Raw genomic sequence first — 22,752 nt, forward strand, 5'->3', positions numbered from 1 at the left:
TAAGAAGGCAGAAGTTTTAATACTCTATTTTGCCTGTCTGCTGGCAGCAATTAGCCTGAAGAAGCACAAGAAATTCCTAAATGAGCAGCTTCAACAGTGGGTGTGCCTTCTTGCCACTGCTGCCTGCTGGCTATAATGTCCTGAAAACTAGAGGATTTAGCATGATAGTAATATATAGCAATCTGGGCAGGTACTGACAGACTTGGCTGCTTGGTACAGTGCTGTCCATCACTGAGGCTCCAACCCTCTGCATGTGGAAAGAACCTGGGTCTAGGGTAGAAATCATGAGTGCAGTCCCTCTCCCACAAGCCTGTCACTTTCTGTTGGGTTTTAACTAGTGGTGTTGATACCAGGCCTTTTTTCCATGGAGTTCGTGTCCTTTCTCTGAAAATAATGTTCTGCTGCCTGATAGAGCTTCTTTAACATCCTGTCCAAGGCTGTCCAGAACACTGTCTACCTTCTGGGTTTGTATGTTAGAAATAAAAACATTTGAAAGCTCTGCAGAGCTGGAGCATCTCTGAATATTGCACTTACGCGTAAGGGCCTCACTTGAGCTTGGACTCCCCTTGTGCTACATAGGTTAATGCAGACATTAAAAGGAAAGTTTGATTGAAAACTAGGTAGTCGAAAGGGAGAGGGGGAATTGCTATTAATGTATGTATGCCCTGGTTTCGTGTAAGTGACCTGACCAAGATGCCTCAGTCTGTCAGAGCATAGCATCAAATCTGATCCCACTGCTACCTGTGTCTAAAATGTGAGGTCAGTTTTGCTCCTGCCTAAAGTATAGCTTGGCTGTCTTTGTCTTGTGCAAGCATTTTGGGCAGGAAAACCACCTAGAAGAAATGTCCAATCTGCAGGCAGGTTTTTTTGTCCCACAGCTGGTGGCTCTTGCCTGACACTTCTCTGGGGCTAATTGAGGTCAATGTGGATAAGGCAAAATCTCAAAATTCCAAAACATCAGGGTTTCTGGAATGTGCAGCTGCCCTGGCACACTGAGGGGTGACTTCTCATGTTGACATTCCTCATGGGGAAAGGTGGGGAGGGAATATATGAGATGAGGAAATTAATTCCTACCTCTTCCCCAGAAAAATCATTGCTCTTTGTGTCTCTCAAGGGGGAGGGTGGTGAGGGCAGAGGTTAAATTAGGTTGGGTATGAGCCTGTGAAAAGTTTTTGACGTGGGACTGCATGGTTCCTAGCATGCCTGTGATGACTGTGACTGTATTTGCCACAGGACAGACTGACAGGCCTGGCATGAAGACAAGTTTTGAAGGCAATGTAATTGTGTGAAAGGTGTAAAATCTGTATTCTGCCTTCCTCTTAATCTTTTTCCAGTGTTCACTCTCTGAGCTCTGGTAGCCCCATGGAGTGGATAATGAAGATAGGCGGGGGGAAGGAAAAAAAAAAGAATTCTCAAATACTGGAAAATGGAAGGCTCAGTAACTGACTTGTCAGCACATGCTTTAGCCATGAACAACAGTTCATGTAGCATGTGGATGAGATGAGCCCCTCACAAGGGTCAGAAAGCTAAGTGTCAGTTCACGTGAGTGAGGGGCCCTGTAAAATAAAAGGGGGTCATGATAAGGGAATGGAACTGGGCAGCCCAGAAATTACCCCAGTCTGTGAGCCATCCCCAAAAACTGCTGCTGCTCACGCCTGAAGCCAGCTGGTGACTCCAGTTTGTGGCTCTGTTCAGTTAGGCTTTGCAGGGGTTTGGAGAGTGGTTAGGCTTGGGTTGCTGGAGGTTCAGGCAAATACAAAGAAGTGGCAGCTGATCTTGAGTCAAGATTGGTAATTAGCACTGGTTGGGGAATGGTGGACCAGAGAGCAGGGTCTGCATGTGTATTCCTGGATTTCCATGCAGTGAGAAGGTTTTGCCTGTCAGCTTTATTTAGTTAAGCCTTCTTTCTAAAGTCATCCGTGCACTCATGCTGCCACCCTGAGGGAAACGTATGTTTCTGCATCCTTACTGCAAAACTATAGTGTCATCTTGTGAGACAAGGCAAAGCCTGATGCAGAATGGAGCACCTCCTCTTTTGATCAGCATTTCTGTGCTCTGCCTGGATTCAGCCTCTGCCAGCTCAGCTCCTCACCCAGCAGAGAGCTGAACGATGGCACAGCTGCTACTATGGGGCTGTGTAGTTCCTACATGGTTTGCATTTGAACCTGTCTGAAGGGACAGGTTCCTGTCTGGCAGGATCAACCCTGATACAAAATTAACAGGACTCTTCTGTAACCGAGATTCTTAAGAGCTTGAATTGTTGCTCTGCAAAGGTTTCACACTTCCTGCTCTTTTGGCTTGACCAAGGCCCTCTCCCTTTATCTTCTGCATGTTGTTTACACTGCCAAAGGCCTGTGATAGCAATTGTCTTGCTCAGCTCCTTGTGCAATTGTGGTACACTAACAAATACTCTGAATTGAGTACATGCTACTGGGGTTGGCCTTCCTGCAAGGGTAACGCAAATGTGTTTATGGCGTGTAAGTACAGAACATTCTCTGACAAGAGAGTACCTGTTAAGTGCAAAACGCTGGTCCCCTGTGCTCTGTTATCACACCACAGAAAGTAGATTCCAAATGTGTACACATGTGTTGGAATTACTGCTTGATAAGCCTGCTAGCAACAAATCAGCTCCTAGGTAACAAACCTGCCAGTGGGAAATCGTGTTTGAGCTTACTCATTTTAAACACAAGGGAAAAATGGCACAATATTACAGTGCGACAGCGTAGATCAGTGCTAGTAGGTGGTGGTTGTTGTGTCATTTTATTTAATTGGAAAGCTGTCAAAACCCATAGGAGATTTAAGTCGGCAGTCACACAAGTAAATACGCCTTTCTCGTGGAACGCTTGTGACCAATACGCGTAACCATAGGAAGAGAGGCACATAGCAAACGGAGATTATAGACAACATAGCTGTGCTATCACTGGTTTTGACTCCTTCTGTGCTGGTGGGTGTACTCCAATCTCTTCCCAAGTTGTTGGCACAAATATGAATACAGTAAAAAAGCTGCTTGATCAGTTACAAGAATTGAGAGTGCTTCATTTGTCTTGATTTTTTTAGAGATATGTTGATGGAGGGATTTCTGACAACTTGCCACGGTATGAGCTGAAGAACACCATCACGGTGTCTCCATTCTCAGGAGAAAGTGACATCTGTCCACGAGATGGTTCCACAAACATGCATGAGCTGAGAGTCACCAATACAAGCATCCAGTTCAACCTTCGCAACCTTTACCGCCTCTCAAAGGCCCTGTTTCCTCCGGAGGCGCATGTGAGTTTCCTGGCAGTATCAGAACTTGGACAGTAGATAGGCACTGGCTATACGGGGCACTTTAGCAGAAGATTCCAGACACTGTTAGTTTTGTATCTCTTGTTTGTTTTTTAACCTTGACGTTATTGACCCAGTGACTTGGCAAACCTTGACCATTTGCACAAGGTTGTATAAGTGGCTTGGTTTTCTTTTGCTGCTGGGAGATCTGGAATTTAGGTTGGAAAGTATTTTCACATTGCTCTCTGGAGTAGTTTGCCAGGAAGTCAGGCTCACTTGTAAACAAGGGTGTATCAGCCATCAGAACCCATGTGCACTTCTTGACTGTTTTATTGTCAGGTTGGACCTAGTAGCCTGCAGCCAGTGACTGTCTCCTAAAAAGTGCCAGTGGAGCAGGTGTTGCTTCGACCAGCTTTGTGTACTTTGAGCAAATGCAGCCTCAGATAGCCTTGGTATTTCAGCATAATAAGTGTGCTCACATGTGCTGAAATACTTGGACAGGCTTTTTCCTCCCCCTCTCTAGTCTTGCTGACTTTATCTGCAAATGCAGTGGACCTTCCTGGCATCTGCTGAGAAGTATTCTGGTCCGCTTGTCAGAGTGACTTGCGGAAGGCTGCACACAGCAGCATCAGCTCTAGATGTGGAAATTAAGTTGATGCAAGTCTAGGCTCATTCTTAGGTAGGATTCCAGGTGTCCCTTCCAATCTTGAATTATGTGATCCCTGTATTCACTGTATTTATGTTACACCTGCCATATCTGCTCAAAGGCTGGGAAGAGCTGACAAAGATTAGACTTGTTTTGGGGCTAGCTGAGGAGTCAGGAAAATTCCTCTAAAGCCAGCATTGAGCTGGTGTTTGCTCTGCTCAGCCGGGCAGTCTCCAAATGACTTGCTCTTGCCTTCCTCTGCCCACAGGTGCTGCGGGATATGTGCAAGCAGGGCTATCAGGATGCACTGCACTTCCTGAAGAAGAATGGTAAGGCTCTGTTTGCAGGATACACTGATTTGCTTTCTCTGTGGCAGGCTTGGTATCTTGGCTTTGAGAATAGTCAGTGGTGTATATGAAAAGTGGAAGGGCAGAATTGAGCTGTGCCTCAGGAACTGGAATATGGGATTTATATTAAATCTGTTTTAGCACTTCAGGATGCAGAAATGGAGTGAACACCTTTCTAGTGCAATGCAGAAGGATTCTAACCATTCTCATACCAGAGTGATGTTTTTGGCACATCTAAGTTTTGAAATTACTTAGCATGTACTCTGTGCTGCACCAACACCATTGTTAGGCACTGGTGCCATTTGGACCTTCTGCAGATATCCTTCTGCTCCTTTTTATGGGCAGCTAGGGTATGTCTAATGTAGCACAGCAGTGCAGAGCACAGGCATGCCTTCAGAAGCCCCCCCGCACCTGGCAGTTTGACACTGCTGTTTCACTCTCTTCCATGTGCAAGCCCCTGACTTCCTAGCCTGTGTTGTAGCAGGTTAAGCGTGTGTTTGATGCCACCTAGTGTCAATTTACAGCAGATCGAGAACATCTGTTGGCTCTGTGATGCATACCTCATTGGGGTAAGAGCCATCAATACAACTGTGTTTGTGGATTAAGGTGAAGGAGGGAAACCTTGCCTGCAAGATGGGTGACTGGCAGCTTATAGCAACAAAACACTGCCAAACAGCACTCTCCAGTACTTAAAGGGGAAAAGGTAGAATTTCTAGCAGCAAGGTTTCTAACTCATTGTGGTAAGAATTACAATAGATGTAAGCTAAAGAGGCTGGGTATGATGCCTGTCTAGGCGTGTCAGGGTGAAGAATAACACTAAAGGTCAGGGGAGGCAGGGCAGCTAGTTTAAATCAGCCTATGGTATGACTTCTTTTCCTCAGGTCTCCTTAATCGTCCAAGTCCTGCCCGCCCTCTCCTTGCCATAGAAGCCCCCCCAGGAGAGAAGAAAGAGGAAGAAACGGAAGCTGAGGACCAGCTAGAGGACAATACTGAACTTGCTGAAGTTGAAGAGCACATCATGGAACACTTGCCTCCCAGACTGAACCAAGGTATGATCCAAAGGGAGAGATCCCAGGCAATCTCCATGTGCTGCCTGGTCCACTTCAGAGGATTACTGGGGATGTGTTGGGTATTGCTTGTGGGTGGGCTTGGCCATACCTAGGGATTTAACTGACACCTGCTGATGATGAGATGGAGTTGTGGCCTCTTAGATAAAATTGTGGCTTGCCCTTTAGAGGCTATTGGGAGAGGTTGACTCATTTGACATTGCTCTGAATGGTAAGGAGAGGAGGCGATCTTGTTGCTCACTTCTTTGGGAGTCTGATAAAGCTAAAACCTGCTGTTCTCAGCTGCACTGGGACAGTTACTGGCCTGAGCAAGACTTCCTTAAGAAGTGGAAGGTCAGAGGGTAGTCCTCAGGCTAGGTAACTTCTGGGGTATGGCAAGGAAAGAGATAGTCCCACTGAGGGGATTCAACCACATTCTCTTCTGCCTCCAGCTCTTCTGGAGGCTTGTGCTGAAAGAAGAAGTTTCTTCACTGGCATTGCCAACATGCTGCCTATACGTGTAGCCACAGCAATGATGGTGCCCTATATGCTGCCTCTGGAGTCTGCAGTTTCCTTCACTGTCAGGTAAGCCATTGGCTGTTTCCCTTAGTGGTGTTCATCCTAGTTCAATGAAGTTTTGATGTAGTGAAACATAAATGGCCAGAGACTCTGCATGGCCTCTCTGACTCTGCAGTGACCAAATACTTGGAGAAAGAGTTCCTGCCACTTACCAGCCATATTAAAAAAATTGAAAATTAAAGTCCTCCCCCTAGCCCCCCCACCCCCTCCAAAAAAAAAGAGGCAAAAGAAAACAACCCAACAAACATCTCTTCCAACCTTCATATGTCATTTAGCTACAGCAAATACTTACAGCTTGAGGGAAGATGGCTGTGGGCTGGAACTTGTCTTAGAAAATGGTGAGAAATTTTGGAGCCTGGGGAGAAATTTTGGAGCCTGGGGAGAAACTTGTGAACTAAGAGCATGGGGATGAAAGTGGGAACCAAATGAGGGGAAGTTCCCCTCTGCAGTGAGGAGCAGAGAATTCCCAGCCATTTCCAGTTCTACACTTAATGGGCTAAGAAGACAAGTCTGTCAGACTTGTTCTTTGTACAAAGTACTCTATGAAAAGTTTCTGGAAGGAAATAGTTTGTGATAGAAAAGCTTAGAGAAAAACACTTTCAGAATCTGAAAATTGATGAAAAATATGGAAAGTGCAGACACAAAACATAAAGAATAAGTTCCTGGGCTGTTTTCAACCTTCATAGCTTCTCCCTATTAATTCTGTGAATGGTAGTGTAAATGGCTCTTTATACATTTGTAATTAAAAATAATGAGTGACCATTGATAGGATGCAAAACTGGTGTCCTTTTCATCCTGCCGTTTGTGTGGCCCAACTAATGGTTTCCTGTCTCCTCCTAGGTTGCTGGAATGGCTCCCAGATATTCCTGAGGATATTAGATGGATGAGGGAGCAGATGACTGAAATCTGCAACTATCTTGTGAAGAAAGCCAAGAAGAAACTCGGCAGCCATCTTTCTGCCAGGTATGGCTGCTTTCCTCCACAGCACGGTTCTGGAGCAGTCCTCCATTTCCCCTTTCACCTTAGACTTCTACAGACTCTGCTCCAATGGAGCTGATTAAGAACATCACAAATTGACCAGAAATAGATCTGGTCCATGGTCTCTTGGCTTCCTTAACTGTTGGATAGACTCAGCACATGATCTCCTTCCTTTTTCTCATTACAGGGTAGACCCTGTAGTGATGCTGTTAACACAGTGATAGGGCAGAAGACTTAGGTCTAATTAAAATAGTATGCTAGCTTATTCCATGTTCCCTGTAGAAGATATAGGTGCTGTCTTTGTGGCATTTTCTGGCCCAAAGTCCCATAAAAATTCCTTCTAAGAGGTACTTGTGTCCAAATGACCTTTTCTGTCTTGAGATCTAGGCCTGGTTTAGGGTGGGGAGGCACTAGGGTGGCCAAAAACCACCAGAAGGTTTCCAAATGAGACAGAGCACTCAGGTGTGTGTTTTTGCCTGAGCTTCTGAACTGAACTCCCTGCAGTAGGCCATGGCTTGAGGCTGAGGCAAGACTGTGTTGTGTGGATGAGGATAGCTGAGTATTAATAGGCAGAGGGTTCCAGTTGTGGTTCGGATCCTAGTACAAAAGGGTGATTCTTACCCACAAGTGCTCATGGTCTTGAATAATCAAGAGATGTGAGGAGAGAAAATGGGTGCACACGGAGACTTCTAACTCTGCATAAGATTGTGCAGTCAGTGGTAGAACAAAATAGCTCTATGGTTCTGGAGCTCTGGTCTGGTGACCTGCTCAAGTCTTCCCGTGTACTGATTCTTCGCATGTGTTTGTCTTTCAGGCTTTACTATCACCTCGAGCTTGGACAGCCTCAGAGCCTGCCAATTTCTTCTGCATCAGCTTGTGGTGAAGCATTTCCTGTGTGGATGAGAAGCAACCGTTCTCTGTCTGATGCCATGATGAAGTGGGAGGAGTACCAGCGCCAGCTCATGCTGGGCTTACTCTGCATCAACATGGACATGCAGGCTTCTCTCTTCCCTCGGGAAGGGCTTCAGCTAAAGCTTCCACCCCTAGACTGTGCGAAAGAGTGCCTGCCACTCTTCTGAGCCTGCTGCCCTGAGGGGATGAGGGTGGGTGGAAGGAGAGCGTATGGAGGGTGGGACCAGTCTCATCCCTCAGCAGCAGGCTGCCCTGTGCTCATCAATATGCTGCAAAGGGGGTTTCCCCAGGATGGAGACTGGTAGAATTGACTGTAGTCATTTTTTGCCCACTGGGCCAGGCAAGGGATCTCTGTGTTCAAAGACACACACAGGCTGATACCTTGCTCTAGGCTTGTGTTGAGGCCTGGCCATTGCTGATGGCCAGGCTGATGCTGACCCAGCTGGGCTTTCCCAGATAGTGCACTTTGAATTGCCTTTGGCTTTTTACTGCCAAATAATCAGGATGTAGATGATGCTCTCAAATTCCTACAATTTTTAGCCTCCTTTGTTTTTTAGAGAATGAGCCTTGCTTTTGCTTAAATCATTTGACATCCTTTAGCTCTTTGTGCTACTGAAAGATGAAGTAGCCTCTTGCCAAACCAATTTTTCTCATGGCTTTAAAATCTTCCTTTGACTTCTTTGCTGAAGTCACATCTTTTCCTCTGTCCCTGAACTGCATCCCCACTGGAAGCCAGAGCTGGCCCTGCTGCAGACTGCACTGGGACTGCAGAAAGGTAGAAAAGTTATGTATTTACTCAGATTTATGTTGTGGTCTCTCCTTTTTGTTTTCTGTCCTCATGGAACTGAGCTCTGAGTGTTACTAAGTGATTGAGCTTATTTGAAGAAGTAATTTAGACAGAACTTTTTTCCAGAGAAACATGTTGAATTAGAGGCCCCATTCCTGTCACCGTGAATGAAATTGGTGTGGGGTTGCTCTGGGAAAGCTTGGCCTGACCATTTCAGGATCAGCTTAACAGCTGAAGTAATGCAAAGTGCTTATAGGAAGGTGAGATTGTGCAGGGCATGTTATTTTTGAGCGGTTGTGGTGGAGTGTCACAGCAAGTGCTGGGGAATGGCTGCCTCTGACAGGGGGCTGGGCTTTGTTCCTTAAGGAACTGTACAACTGGAGGAAATTCCAAGCGGATGATACAGAAGGGATCTCCTGCCAAACTGGATGCTTGGCTTTATCGAATTTTTATTAATTTTTTTTTTTCCTCAAAGAGTTTGAATGTTGAGGCTTTAGAGTGAGAAGCATTTAGGCTTATAGCTGTACCAGCCCCGCAGCTTGCCTGTCTCCTGTTTCGGCTCGCGGGTACAGCTCTGCAGGTAGCAATAACAGGAGTATGTGAAGTGGAAGTTAGGACTGTTGTTGCACGTGCAGTCTGCTTGGAGCGGCCTACTTGTGTTGTCCCTTAAAAGACCACAGCTAGTGGGTCTATAGCAGGGCAGGACTGTGCCTTCTGAAGGTATTTTTTTTTCAGTGGTGGTCTGGTTGTGGCTTGCTGTGCAGAAACATGAACTCTGTTCTTCACAGGGTGAGACATGGCTTCCTGTGGGGATTTTATGTACTTAAGCTTAAATCCTTGCACTATGACACAAAATCAGCTCCTGGTATCTTTTTTTCCCTCTTTTATTCTGCAGCATGTCTAGCTGCATGAGGCGTCTTCTACCTCTCCTAGCACAAACAGTATGCAATTGGCCAAAGCAAACGTATGCTGTCCTTGCTGGGGAGCAGGACAGGGTATCTGAAGCTGACTATGTAGCCTATACAATAGAGCAGTGATTTATAATAGACTCTTTTGCACCTTTTGATTTAGAAAGGGAAAATAATCCCAGAAGTTCTACTAACAGCTGGAGAAGGCAGTGAATCCACTCGATCACGTCTGCATGCGCAATGTGGGTGACGTGGGGGGTGCTGTTTCCTACCAGCACAATTGTACTAGTAGGATGTTTGTGGTGGAGACTGTGATAAGCATCAGGACTTTTCTGCAGTGGCCATTGCAAGTTGTGAGGCAATAGACTGGGCAGCTGTGGTGCTAACCGACTGTCCAGGAGATGCTGGTGCATGGATGAACTTGTGACCTGGAGTATCACCCCACTGCCCTTCCTGGATGTAACCTACCTATGTAACACAAGGGCCTGCTCGCTTATGGAGTAGGCCTGCACTTGGCAGTCAGATTTAGTCTTAAGCTTCGCATAGTTAAGGCATTTAGGGAACAGAAAAGTCATTACAGGAAAAGAGAAAAATTGGAGGATTCTGAATCCAGAATAGGAATATTGGATTGTAAAACAAGTCAATCCTGTGATTGTTTGTTTAAAGCTCACAGAAAAAGCTTACTGCTAGATATATGTAACTCCAATTGAAGTGAACTAGCAACAAGCTACTGTCAGTTATGGGGAGCAGGATGAATTTGAAAACTGGAAAAGGTGTTCATTTTGTGGTTTGGTGTGGGATTTCTTTTCTCCCACTTCTCTCTGGGCTACCTTCTCTGGGGGAATGGGACACGCACAGCTGCTTTGTTTGCCAAACGCGTTTCTCGTGTCCGTTACGCACACAGAGCAACTGGAAAGAACCTATAAATGCTTAGTGGCAAGAAATGAAGGCATTTCATCCAGAAGCAAAACATCTGTGAGGGCCAGAGCTGGAAAAGGAAATCTTGTACTTAGAAGCTGCTGCCCTTTTGACTCTGCCTTGTTTGTGTTAATATATGGGTGGAGAAAATGATGCAACTATTTTTTTTATCCCTTCTTCCTGGACTGGTAAAACCACTGAGTGATTATGTAAACCACTAAACTATGAAACAAAATTCTCCTGGCAACAGAGCATGCTAAGGAATTGCAGCTTGGCACCCTTATCCCCGGGATCTTTTCTGTTCTCCTTTGGCATCAGAACTGACTGGGCTGGTGCCACTGTCTTCCCATGCTCTGACTCAGAAGGCTTGCTGGTTTTGGTCCATGCATTTCAAGAGATGAACCCCTGTGCCTGGTAAAAGGCCTGAGTTTCTTTCTGTTTCACCTTATTTGTTATTTAGTTAATTGTATTAACCTCAAAGAGAAGCTTTTGCACACTTTCAACTGTGACCACAAACCAAAGCCTGGCTTTAAATATAAAGATCTAACTCTTCAGGGAGGAAACTTCTGTTTTCCCTATGCTGATTTGCAGGGTGTGAACGGATACTGGGAAAGCACCACACTATTAACCCTTTCTTTGTGTTTATTCCCCAAGTCATGCAATGGCTATTGTATGATATTTGTTGGCTTTATAGATACAAGCTCGGATAAAGAAACTGCAGATCTGTCAAAAATACCTCAAACCTCTACCCTCCTGTTAAGAAAAATTTCATGCATTTGCTTGAAATCCTTCCTGCTCATTTATCACAGATTGCAAAGGATGAACAAAGTAGGAAGATCTTCCCTGCTGATACAGAAAAAGGATGAGGCTGCTTTGGAGAACAGCTTTTTGCTATGCAGTTCTGCCTCCCCTAGATCAGGTGTCACTTCTTTGAAATCCCTGGAAACCTCGTGATAGGCTCTGGATTGGATATGGAGGGCTTTATTGTGATAAATGGAATTCTTTGTGCCCTTGCTCCACATGTACATCGTGGCATGTATTATCTTCTGGGCAGGAGCTGCTGATCAACCTCCAGTTGTCAAGTTCATAGGAACGAGGTATCTGTAGCAGTTGGCCCCTTCTTCAGCAAAATGTGTGGCTGGGCAGCCCAGTGTGTAGTTGTCAGGGCCTGTCTGCTCTCCAGAATATGGTGGTTGAGAGGTCAGATTCCAGGACCAACAGTTCAGCTTGCAGTCAATGTCCAGTTGTCCTTACGGCATTCACTTGAACTCTGCAAGAGTCCCAACCCTTGTAAGGGTCTTGCATTCAGGAATCCACTTTTTTTTCTCCTCTCCTTCCTGTGGTACTACTTGCTGCTTTTAACAAGGCTAATGGTGAACTTGCGCATCTAACCAACCCCTAACCTGAACAACACTGTAGAGTTGTTTTATGTTGCATACAACGGTCCATATCTATGGCATGCTCTGTAAGCTATAGGTGTGTGTGGTGTATTGGGTTTGGTTTGCTGCCTGCCCTACTGCTAATATTGTTATAAGCTGATTTTTCAAGGAGTAGGAGAACATGCTTCACTTCTGACCACTTTCTGTGTGACCTAGGAGGCATTTTCTCCTGGCTTTCTGGAAGCTTGTGTACCTGCAACACTCGGATCAGATCATGAAAGATAATCTGCTGTCTGCCAGCACTGGGGTGTCACTAGAACTTGCTGTGTATTCACCAGTGGTTTTGTCCACTTTTAAAAATTAATCTAGTAATTCACTCCTTTCTCAGAGAGAAGAGCTTTCACTTTTGCCAGAGTGGTGGTGGGAGAAATACCTGAAGCTCAGTGTGTGTGTTTCACTTAGGGGTCCATTTCTGGTAAACACACGCTAAATGTGGTGGGTAGCAGGGCTGAGTGTTGCCAAAGTCAGAGAGGGCCTTGCCAACAGTTTTCTCAAGCTTTGTTTCCATCTTCTCCTTAACTCAATGAGGGAACAGACCACCTCACCTGGCTGCCACATCAGCTGGGTGTCTTGTGCCAAACACACCCTGTGCCTTCACAGTGGGCTCTGGCCTGCCTGCCCTCTGTGTCCCTGTGGCAGCTGCCCCTTGGACTGCAGCAGTGCTTGCTCCCCTCTCCTCTCTCTCCTTCCCCTTGCATGTGTACTGGTGGGACATTGCTCTGGTTCCAGTCTGCAGGTAGCTCCACCAGGACAGTCTCTTAACTGCATCCATCTCACAATGTAGATCCACATCAGCCCTTCTGTACAGGAAGGGGAAACCTCTAGTTCCAAACAGAAGACTCAGAAAAGTAACTTTGAAATAAATACCTCTTCCTTCTGTGGTTTTCTCTTGCTCTTGAAACCAGCATCTAAAGCAGCTCTTTGAGCTCAGTGTGTCCTGAGGCTCCACTGCTGTCACTAGTGTGAGAAGACCCTTAAGCACACAATGCACATAGAGATCCTGTGGAGATTACTGATGTCAGAGCAGCAACTAGACCAGCAATAGCATACACTAGTTTTGTATTTACTCAGCACCATCATTAAGTAGTATTCACAGTCACTTTAAAAGTTCAGTATTAAATTGATGCTTTTTTTTTCTCCTTATTTTTTCCTTTTTTTTTTTTTTCCTAATGTTTTGCTGAAGAAAATGTACCTATTTATTTTGGCAGAAATATAACTTCTAATAAAAACTTCCTCAATTTATTTACCTGGCTGTGGTAGGTTGCTTGTCTTGCTATTTAAAGGCTTATTAAATATTTTTGAATGCACTTTATGCTGTGGGTTTGTGTTGCTGGGTCCTACCCCATTCTAAGTCCTTTCAGGGTAACCATTCATCCACCTCTGATGAATGGGGCATCATCTAGAGGTGAAAAGTGGTGCATTTTGGCTCAGTTCTTACTCAAGCTAAAACGCCTCGGTTTTGTTGAAGCTTCTGTGTAGACCCTGGTTTCCAAGAGGAACTGAGCACCATCATGTGTGAATTGCAGGTGCTTGGCACCTGTTAGTAAGAAGTTAATCACAAAGTTGAAACTTACCCAATTCCGGGGCATCTTTTGGGGGGAAGCTGAACCCTGCCACTTATGCCCCTGTTTATCAGTCGGTGAAATGGATGTTACTGGCTGTTGTCTGCCTATTTCAGCTGGATATGCCAAGGTTGCCCCGGTTAATTTCCAGCTGCACACATGGAAACCACCAGCCCTTGGCTCTGGGAAGGCTGGGGGCTTCCCTTGGTGCGAGTCCCTGGCGCTGCTGGCCGGGCTGCGGAGCAGGGCCACCCAGGACAGGGACAGTAACCCCGCACGGCTGGGGTCTGCTGCTGCTGCAGGTGCCCGGCAGGCGCCGCGGGACCCGGGCTCCTTTTGCAGCCTGTTGGCAGCCGTGAACTGTAGAAGCCCACTTTGTTACGTGCCATCGCAGGACAGGTGCAAGCGCTGTAATTCCTGTAGCACGCAGCTGGTACCGCAGGCAGCTTTCGCACCTCTGCTGCCCGCAAAGGACGAGCATCCATCGCCGCTCGGTGCCGGCAGCCGCTGAAGTTGCTCTTTCTCCCGTCTGCCGGCGGAGCGGCGGCGGGCAGGGCTGGGCGCGCACGCCGCAGCCTGCGGGCTCGCTGCCTTCTGGGGCAGTTGGAGGCCGGGCCGCGGTGCTGCTGCTCGCCCCGGCCCGGGGCAGCCCGGCTGTGCGGCGGGCTCTCCTCTCGCCCGCCCGCGGCCCCGCTCATTTCCGGGTCGGGGCCGCAGCCCGCTGTAGCGGCGGCTCCGCTCGCCCGCTGCCCTGCGCAGGGCGGCCGCAGGTGCCAGCTGCGCTCCCCCTTGGCCGGAGCAGGTAAGCGGTGCGAGGGGCTCCCCGGGGCGGGCGGGCTGAGGGCGCGCTGCCCCTGGGCACGGGTCCCCTCACCGGCCCCTCGCCATTTTGTGCGTCCGCTGGCGCCCGCGCCGCCGGGCAGGACCCCCTCAGGAGCCGGCGGGCGAGGTGCTGGGGAGCGGCCGCCGCAGAGAAGGGGCCCGGCGGTGCCTTCGGCTGTGCCTCGGCAGCCTCCGCGGTCCCTCCGTGCGGCTGTGGGGTGAGCGGAGCGGAGGGCTGGGCGTCCTTGCCTGTCCGGGGTGACATACCTGCCTCGGCACCGGCTGAGGTGGCCGCTGGCTGGGGAAGGAGCGGTATGTCCCGCCATGCTGCTCCTGAGGTGTAGCTGTCACCGTGGCCATGGGATGGGGAGCGCTGCCATGGTGGGGTCTGGGCTTGGGAAGCTGCCGTCTCTTCCCTTCTCCCCTCCTTTGTGGCTCTGAAGGCTCCTTCGAGATGAGGTCCAGGGGCTGCAGGCTCCTTCGAGATGAGGTCTCATGTGCTGGACCTGAATGGAGATCTTTTATTTTCCTGTTCATTTTTCAGCATCCTCTGCTCAAGGAATGTTCTTTCTTGCCACAACGCAGGTGCAGATGACACTGCACAGTAAAGATGCATCCCTGTGGCAGCTGCACTAGTGTTGGTTCTCCTTCTCTTTGGAAGGAAAAAAGAGCAGAGATTTCCCTCTCCTAAGACGGCAGTGTCTTTCTCTTTAACATCCCATGCGTATGGGATGCACTTTGGTGAACTTGTGTGTTGAACCTCAGGTCCTTCCTGTAGGACTTCCTGAAAACAGCCACGGGGAAAAGAGGCCAGCGATCGCCAGCCTCTGACACAGGGAGATGGCCGTGTCCGGAGGAGGCAGGATAATCCCGACGTAGCGTGTTGTTAAGACTTGACCTGCTGAGTCCCTGCTTATTCTGACAGAGATGATGGCTGTTGTGCATCAGGGGGCCCTTGGAAAACTGGCAGCTTGTAACATTGCCTTACCCAGGTTCAGGGGCAATGGCATCTTATTCTTCATGTCCTAGAGCTGTGTTTATTTCTGAGGATTGTATGAGCAGGTACATACAGATGTGTATATATATACACATACATATCTGAGGGACACTGAAATTGCTTGCCTAGATCAAACTGATAACGAGTCTAGTCTGTACTATCACTGGCCAATTTAGGTGGTCCAGAGGAGATTCCGATACAGGCTGGAGTGGAAGAATCCTCTCTTTGCCAGGGCCTCCTGCTGCACAGAGGCTGATACAAGGCCTGAGGCGTAAAATGTTAGGATCCTTTGTAAGACAGTATAAAATCTCTCTGAAGCTACCTTGCTGGGCAGACAATGTTGTTCTTATTCTCCAGAGCATCACTCTTCTCTTGGTCTCTCTGCTGTGGCAAGCTAATCTGGATAGTGTGAACTGTCTGATTGGAAAGCCTGCTTAGCTATTTTGTCACCATCAAACAGGAACGTTTGTCCTCCCATGGCAATTTGATGCATCTAATGAATCAAGACCCTACCATCTACTGATCTAAAGATTGTATAGCAAAGGAGGGCTCCATGTGGGGCTGACTTTGGCAGTACACAGGCAGTGCTGAGGGACTGCTGTTAACTCGTGACTTTGCCAGGCAGCATCAGAGAATAAACTAATGGGATGAGGACAGTTGGCAATAACACAAATCGTATGGGCACAGCTCCATGCACAATGTTCTTCATGGTCAGAGAGCTTGCAGATATTGATCCTTATGTGCAATACACGAGGTTTGGTTTCCATAATATAGCCCACATGCTATTCACTCTCTGAATCTTTTTTGGTTTGATAAGGCTGCTCCGGGGACTGAATCCTCCCACCTCTCCTCGCCTGCTTGCAGGAGCTCATCTTGGATTTAAGATAGTGACAAGAAACTTCAGCTGTAGCAAATGTGTTGTCGTCCATGAAGCAGAGCACTCTCTTCCTGCCAGGCGCCTTTGCCTGCTGTCCATATAAAGTCTGAGGTGGAAATACTTGGTTTACTTTGAAGGACTGGATCTTGAACACTCTGTGTTTTTGTCACGTGGAAAGAGCAGAATTGCAACAATTAGTAGGGCTTCTGTCCTTTGTCACTGGGTATCCTTTGAGGTAGGGATAGCCCAGCTGCTTGAAAGTGAGATGCTATCAATGTTCTGATCACTCCTCTTAATATTTTTCTAGCAGTGTTCTCTTTTCCTCATCCTGCATCCTAAAGCTTTAATTTCTTGGCTGGTGCCGAGGAGGATTTCCCTGTGCATGGACCTAATAGCACATTTTACTAAGCAAACCTGACCTCTGCTGCTGTGCGTGGACCACTGGGGTGGATCCACTAAGTATTCCCTGTGTGCTCCTGCTGAGGCAGGGAGCACAGTGTGCGCTTCTCAGGCCATATGCTCAAAAGGTTTGCAGCGCGTAAGTGTCTTTTCATTAAAAACAAATAAAACCACAAAAACAATAAAATGGACTGATGTTATTAATTTGCTTTCTCGTGCTGATTTCTGATTGTCTTGGAGGTTTCTGCATGTCTGTATAAGCTGCCAGGAATGCTTGAACCTCGGCATTTCACTTGACTGCAGGAACTAGGGCCTCAAGTGGAATAACAAACACTGAGCTTTAACCTAAAACCTCAGGTTAGTAGCTGGTGTGGGTTGTGTGGAGGTTGTGGCACCGTGAACTTCCAAATGAAGTCTGGAGCCATGGTGGGTTTGCCCGTGCTTTGTTCAGGTTGCGGTATTGTGACTGGGAAGTCCTGAGGACTTCTCAACCGAGTGTTTTCCTCATAACCATATGTCGCAGAGCACTGAAACAGGAACAAATACTGTCTTGTGCCCTTAGAGACTGTGACTTTAATCATAGGTTTGTTTGGGAAGACATGGGGTATGGTATGATGCTCTGGAAGGGTACAGTGCTGTCATCTGGTTGGCATAACTGGAGGAAAATCTGTGAAGTAATAAGATTGAGAGCAAAGAGGCTTGTAACATCCTGCTTTCTATCTAATGAAATGTGTGATTGCAGTGAATTTAGCAGAGATGAGGTCTGAAGGAGGAGCTGTTGTTCCTGCTTCTGTAGTTCTGATCCTTGTGCTAGCAGAAAACTTCCTATCACTTTTCTGCACCAGTTAATGACCCCATCCATGTGGAAGCGACTACCTGGTTTGCAAAGGTGTTGGAGGATTACATACATAAAGCATATTACATACTGAAAGCCCTGCAGGAAAGGCCTGTTTTGTTACAAGGATGGCAGGAGACCTCTAAAAACGTGACTATGAATGTACTGATATCTATTGTGGTGGTCCAGCACTGCCTGGGCGTGGGGCTGACTGGTGGTTCTGGTGAGATCCTGGCAGATGCAAAGATGTTGCTGTTCACAGCAGACCGTATATCATGGGCTGAGGCAGCCTGCATTTCTCAAGAGGACATGGGAATATGAATAAGGAGAGAGCTCTAAGACATCTTCTACAGCTTGTTGAAAGAATTAGCCTCTATCATGTGCGCTGGATAAAGGCTAAAGCAATGCATTGAAGGCTTGAAAAATGTCAATTGCAGCTGTGCAATCAAGGTAACAGCGTCTGGCTGTTTATTGCTTCCTATCTCAAGCTCTTCAAAAGAATAACAAGCAGGATATCTGCAGACCTTTGAGGGAGTAGGACTGGCAGCTGTGTAGTGTTAAAAATAAGATTGTGGAATATCTAGGTATGTTATTTAGGCTATGGAAAGCAAACCTTTTGGGAAACATCCAACTGTGTCTGGGCACAGTGAGGTGAGTCCAGCTTCTGGAAAAGGAGGGTTAGAAGCAGACAGCCGGCTAGCTGCAAGCAGTAGAATGGGTGCAGACGGAGCTTGGGAGAGGTGCAGGTGCAGGTGCAGGGAGGCAGATATAATGTGTAATACAGGAAAACTCAGTGGCCCTCACTGCTGTAGAAGCCAAACACCTCTCCATCTCATTCACAAAATCATCTCTGTGCAAGAGTAGTGCTTTTATCTGCCTCAGTTTCCACTCCGTAAAATCAGGAGGAGGAAAGCAAGCTCATCTCCAGCTGGGAATTCAAGCTGTAGGTGACCTGTATGTTGAAAGCATGCTCGGTGTTGAAGTTTTCTCTCTGGACAAACGGTCTGACCCTCTGTAAAATAAAACTGACTGGCTTATCTCTCGGCAAGGACTACCACGGCTGTGCAGTGCCTAGCGAAGGTGAGCTGTACGCCCGTGCAGGCAGCTGAGGTGAAGGCGAGATGTGTAAATATTGTTGAGCCTTATTTTTGCCATAGCTCTTGCTTGTGGCCCGAATACCGGTTGTCTGTGGGGTGGGCGAGGCAGGCCAGCAGAGCCATCCCGTGCTGCTGTGAATCTCTGCAGGGTGCAGCTCCTGGCCTCTGCCCAGCTCCCCTCCTCTGCAGGTGCAGAGCTGCTGAGCTTTGCCCAAGGAGGAAGACTGGCGTCATCATCATCACTGAGATAAGATAGAGTGTGACAGAATCCTTGTTACCCTTGGCAGGAGTGGCTGGATGCTGGCTGGGATTTGTGCAGCTCTGAGGAATAGCCAGGCACTGTGCCTGTGGGGAGGGTTACAAAGCCTCTTTAAAACATGGGGACTTGATGCTGTACCTTCTTAGAGGAGTCTGCAAGATCTCTACTCTCCTTCCTCCCAGACACACAGCCAGAGGAGTAATCCTCTGCTCCAGTACAAACGCAGAAACCCCTTCCATGTAATGCATTTCCTATGGCACAAGAAGAGTCTTTTGCTTCCCATGCAAATCTGTTTGCTCACTCAAAGCTGCTAAATGCAAATGTACCACTTGTAGCTGTTCTCTATGGGAAGAGTAATGTGGGCTGTATGTAAAGCATGAAGATAAGACCTCAGGAGTGTGGAGAGCAGAGCAATAAGCAGATTTGCACTGGAGAGAGGTCACCATGGCTGTAGTTCCTTCACAACCTGTTTCCGGACTCGTGAAGGGGGATATTTCAAGCTGTCAGTACCAAATAAATAAGCATTCAATAGAAACGGATTAACATTTACTAGTTCTGGGGGCGTGGGGGCTGGTCAGTTGTTCTCTCCCCACTCTTCTTACCAGCTCCCTGCTGCACTGAAGTGCAGAATCCATGGTGACTGATACTTGGTGACTCAACCTGTTCTGATGCCTGGATCCTTTTCTTCTGTTCAGGTTGGGCAAATAATGTTCAGTCTGTAATCATGTTCAAGAGCTCTTGCTATTGCCCTGGATAACGATACTTAGGTTGGCTTAATCCAATTCGGTCTGAAAATCTGTTTCTCTGAACAGTAAATACTGCATATGACGGGTGGTATTCAAGTGTCTTTACTAAATCAAAAACCTTTTTGGCATCAGTGCTTGAAGCCTTTTTCTTTGTGTACTGCTAAATGCACAGGATGTGTAGTATGGTTGAATTAGCATTACTGTGGGAACTGTAACTTTTTGTATTTCCTGACCTTTATCCATGTAATTTCGTTATTTCATTTCATTAAGATGGCTCCAAAATGATATTTATTTTGTTCTGGTCAGTACTGAGGGAAGCTTTATAAAGCAGCCGAGGAGCAGATTAGAGACAGGGCAGGCTGAAAGGTGCAGAAAAGCAGTTTGCTCCGGGTTTTGTGCTATTCTAGCAGCATACCAGCTGAGACCACGGTTCAGTGTAATCATCGCCTCTGCAGCAACAGTAAACAAAATGGTGAGTAAACTTTTCTGCCCAGGGACAGGTACCTGGTATGGGTTGGTTTGGGTTTTTTTGTTGTCTCAGCTACACTGCTAGAGCCTCCCCCAAAGGATGTGTGGTCCCGGGGCGGAGGCAAGGCTGAGCCCTTGCGGACTGGAGAGGAGCAGAGATGTCCTCCAGCAGCACAGAGCCCTCTCAGATGGCTTAGGGAAGCTCACTAGCTCTGTTAAACCTGCATTAAAGACAAATGCGACAGTTTGTAGTAGGCCTCATGTGCATGATTTTAGTCTGGGTTTTGAAATAATTTAAAAACCTTTAAAATTGGGAAGGACCCACCTTCACCTTTGCATTCTGCAGGCCACATCATCGCTTGCTGCTGGGAGGATGGGGCTATTTGGAGCTCCTCTGTTTGCAGGTTGATGAGGTCTCTGCTGTTCAGACACCAGGAATCTCAGTGGGAATCAGTGGAAAAGTGGGTTGCTCTCTGTAAAGGCTGGGCTTGCCTGCTCATGAATTGTATGGTATGGCAAAGCTTGTTTGCTGGGCAAATATTATCCTTGAGGGCTGACACAAAGAGGCATTTGGGGCAGGGGTGAGCAGAGGGGACTCTACCCCTGCTAACCATACTGCTCTTCATACCAGGTGATGAAGAGCCAGCCTGCCAGGGTCTCAACATGCTCTTTCTTCTTTGTCACCATCCAGAAAGTCCTCAGGTTCAACTAGTAGGAGCTGACACAGCTCAGGGGCAGCTTCATGCTGTCTGGAGGCCCTGGAGCTGCCACTGGGTGTAAAATCCCCATCATCATCTGCAACTGTCAGCAGGCAGAGGTGGCTTTGCTTCCTGTTGATGGTGCTGTGGGATAGAGGGGTGCTCTGGTCAGTGGCAGGATAGAGGGTGACATCTCTGGCTGCTTTAGTGAGGAAGTCCTGGGGTCTGCACTCCACCCTGGGGTATGTTTTACTTTGCTTTAGAAAGACGCTCCTTGTGCTGTCATCTTGCACTTTGCCTTTCTTTTTCCTAAGCTCTCTGTGCTTCACTTTGTGAAACAGGTTGCCAGCTATGTAGATGTTGGAGCAAACTTGAGACAGGATTCACAGGGGTAGTTTCCAACTCTGTCCCTGTTGACATCAGGGAGATAGGCAGCCAGCTACTTACAAGGGAGGGTAGCTGCAGCTACAGCCAGAGTTTCTCAGGGAAGGTAAGGTCAGTGTGAGATGAGGGATCATCTGCTTTCTTACCTCTTCTTTCCCTCTTGCCTAAGGCAGCTCAGAAACCAACCCTTTTCCTTTACAGCTGCATTCAAGGCAGGATTACAAGGAATTCACCTTGGGAGCTTAGTGGCAAGTTTTCTTGCGCTGCTTTCTGAACCCATGGCTGCTAGCCTACATTGGAAGGGGGATGAGATGCGTAGGGAGCATTGCAAACCACACCTCCTAGCTTGGACCTGCTCTGATACTCTATTTACAGTGGCAGTGTTTGTTCTCCACCAGTTTTCTGCTGCGGAATATACTGCTGGTTCCAGGGAAGGGAAGCGATACTGTCCTGCTGCTCCAGGTATCTGGGGACACCTGCAGAGAGAGCAAATGGGGTGGAGGGGAGGGGAGGGAAGAAAGCCTCTCTGATTTGGGCAAGGAAGTACTTGAGAAGGAGGTCTGTATGGCTTTGCAAGTTGCTGTGTCTCAGCACAGTTTCTCCCTAGGAACTTTCTGTTCCGACTTCCTGCTTTTGCTTTAAAGCAGCAGAGTAAACCTCAGTGCAGTGTCACTGTATGCTACTGCACAGAAAAAAATGGTCATTACTCCCACGACAGAGGAAGGAAAATTTATGGATTGGTTTTCAGGAGCTGGAGGTGCTTAATTAACAGAGGGTTCATGCTTCAGCCCAGATCACCCAAGGTCTTTGCGAAAGTGGAACTGAAGGAACTTGCTCTCAGTTCTGATGTGGTTCTGCAGGTTGCTTAACTAATTCTATTGACTCATTGATTTGGGGAACTGCTGTTTTAGAGTAATAGCTGCAATGACTACATTGCCATGTAAGGATTACTCAAAAGTAGAGGGGGAAAATAAGGGCTTATAATATGTGGGGTTGTAATGTTTTCTTATGAAACGGATGTCTTGAACTGCTTAGAGTGAAAACAAAGGATTTTCTGCTGCATACTTTGTGAAGACAGAAAATTTTCTTTTAAAGTATTTGTCAGGAATTTCTCCATTGTCTCTCATAAGCACACCTGTGCCACCCCCACCCCACCGCCCTTTTAATCCTACATCAGTGTTTCTGCTGTGAGCTTCTGACTCAGTATAAGCTTTTGTCAGAGAGGGGAATATTCTGCCTTTCACCATCTCTCCTTCTCCCACCCCCCGGTAATTTCTCCTTTCTCAGAAGAGTTGCACAAGTTGAACAAAAGCACTTCTCAGACAGTGTCTGCTTCTGAGTTTGCTTCAAATTCTATTCCTTAATTTTGACTGCTCCTTTCCCTAAGCTGTGCCTGGTATGCAGGAAACGTGCCTTTCACTTGTTATCCCACTTTGTGGAAGAGCAGCTCAGGGCTTGTGGCTGCTTAGAACATTCTGTAGTTTTCTGTCTCGTAGAAATCTAAGGATTTAGTATTTTGGTGTGATCGTCCCCCCTGAATGAGAGAGGATGTTTCTGGTATCTTGTCTGACATCCTGGAATTCTTGTACATTAAGACCAATCCCCTGTTCTTTTGGGAGAAAGAGTGGGAATGTCGAGTTCACCTGTGGTCCCCTCGAAGGTCTGACAGCCAAGATGTGTTTCTATTCACGGCATGGATTTCATCCTTTTCCAGTGCACAGATCACACTGGCGTTTCAGGAAAGGTGTCTTGCCTAGCACAGCCAACATCTCCTCAGCTCACAG

General features: G+C 47.3%; 2 protein-coding genes across 6 annotated transcripts in view; both read left to right on the top strand.

The window, feature by feature from the left end:
* PNPLA2 (patatin like phospholipase domain containing 2) overlaps window positions 1-13,131 on the top strand; it is a 29,887-nt gene extending 16,756 nt beyond the window's left edge. Inside the window, exons 4-9 of the mRNA XM_065686861.1 lie at window positions 3,058-3,267; window positions 4,179-4,239; window positions 5,139-5,306; window positions 5,756-5,888; window positions 6,723-6,845; window positions 7,675-13,131. Of these exons, the coding sequence (XP_065542933.1) occupies window positions 3,058-3,267; window positions 4,179-4,239; window positions 5,139-5,306; window positions 5,756-5,888; window positions 6,723-6,845; window positions 7,675-7,939 (960 nt within the window). The 3' untranslated portion in view covers window positions 7,940-13,131. The remainder of the gene's footprint in view (window positions 1-3,057; window positions 3,268-4,178; window positions 4,240-5,138; window positions 5,307-5,755; window positions 5,889-6,722; window positions 6,846-7,674) is intronic.
* A 967-nt stretch (window positions 13,132-14,098) lies between these two features.
* Window positions 14,099-22,752, top strand: part of CRACR2B (calcium release activated channel regulator 2B) — a 47,357-nt gene continuing 38,703 nt past the window's right edge. For 2 of the 5 annotated variants that reach the window (XM_065686854.1, XM_065686858.1), the window contains exon 1: window positions 14,105-14,188. The gene's annotated coding sequence lies outside the window, so the exon portion shown is untranslated. Of the gene's footprint in view, window positions 14,189-21,371; window positions 21,431-22,752 lie in introns of those variants that run through there. The other 3 variants (XM_065686859.1, XM_065686855.1, XM_065686856.1) reach the window with 3 other exon arrangements.

Source organism: Lathamus discolor, chromosome 6 (assembly GCF_037157495.1).
Source record: "Lathamus discolor isolate bLatDis1 chromosome 6, bLatDis1.hap1, whole genome shotgun sequence".
NCBI classification, from domain to species: Eukaryota; Metazoa; Chordata; class Aves; order Psittaciformes; family Psittacidae; genus Lathamus; species Lathamus discolor.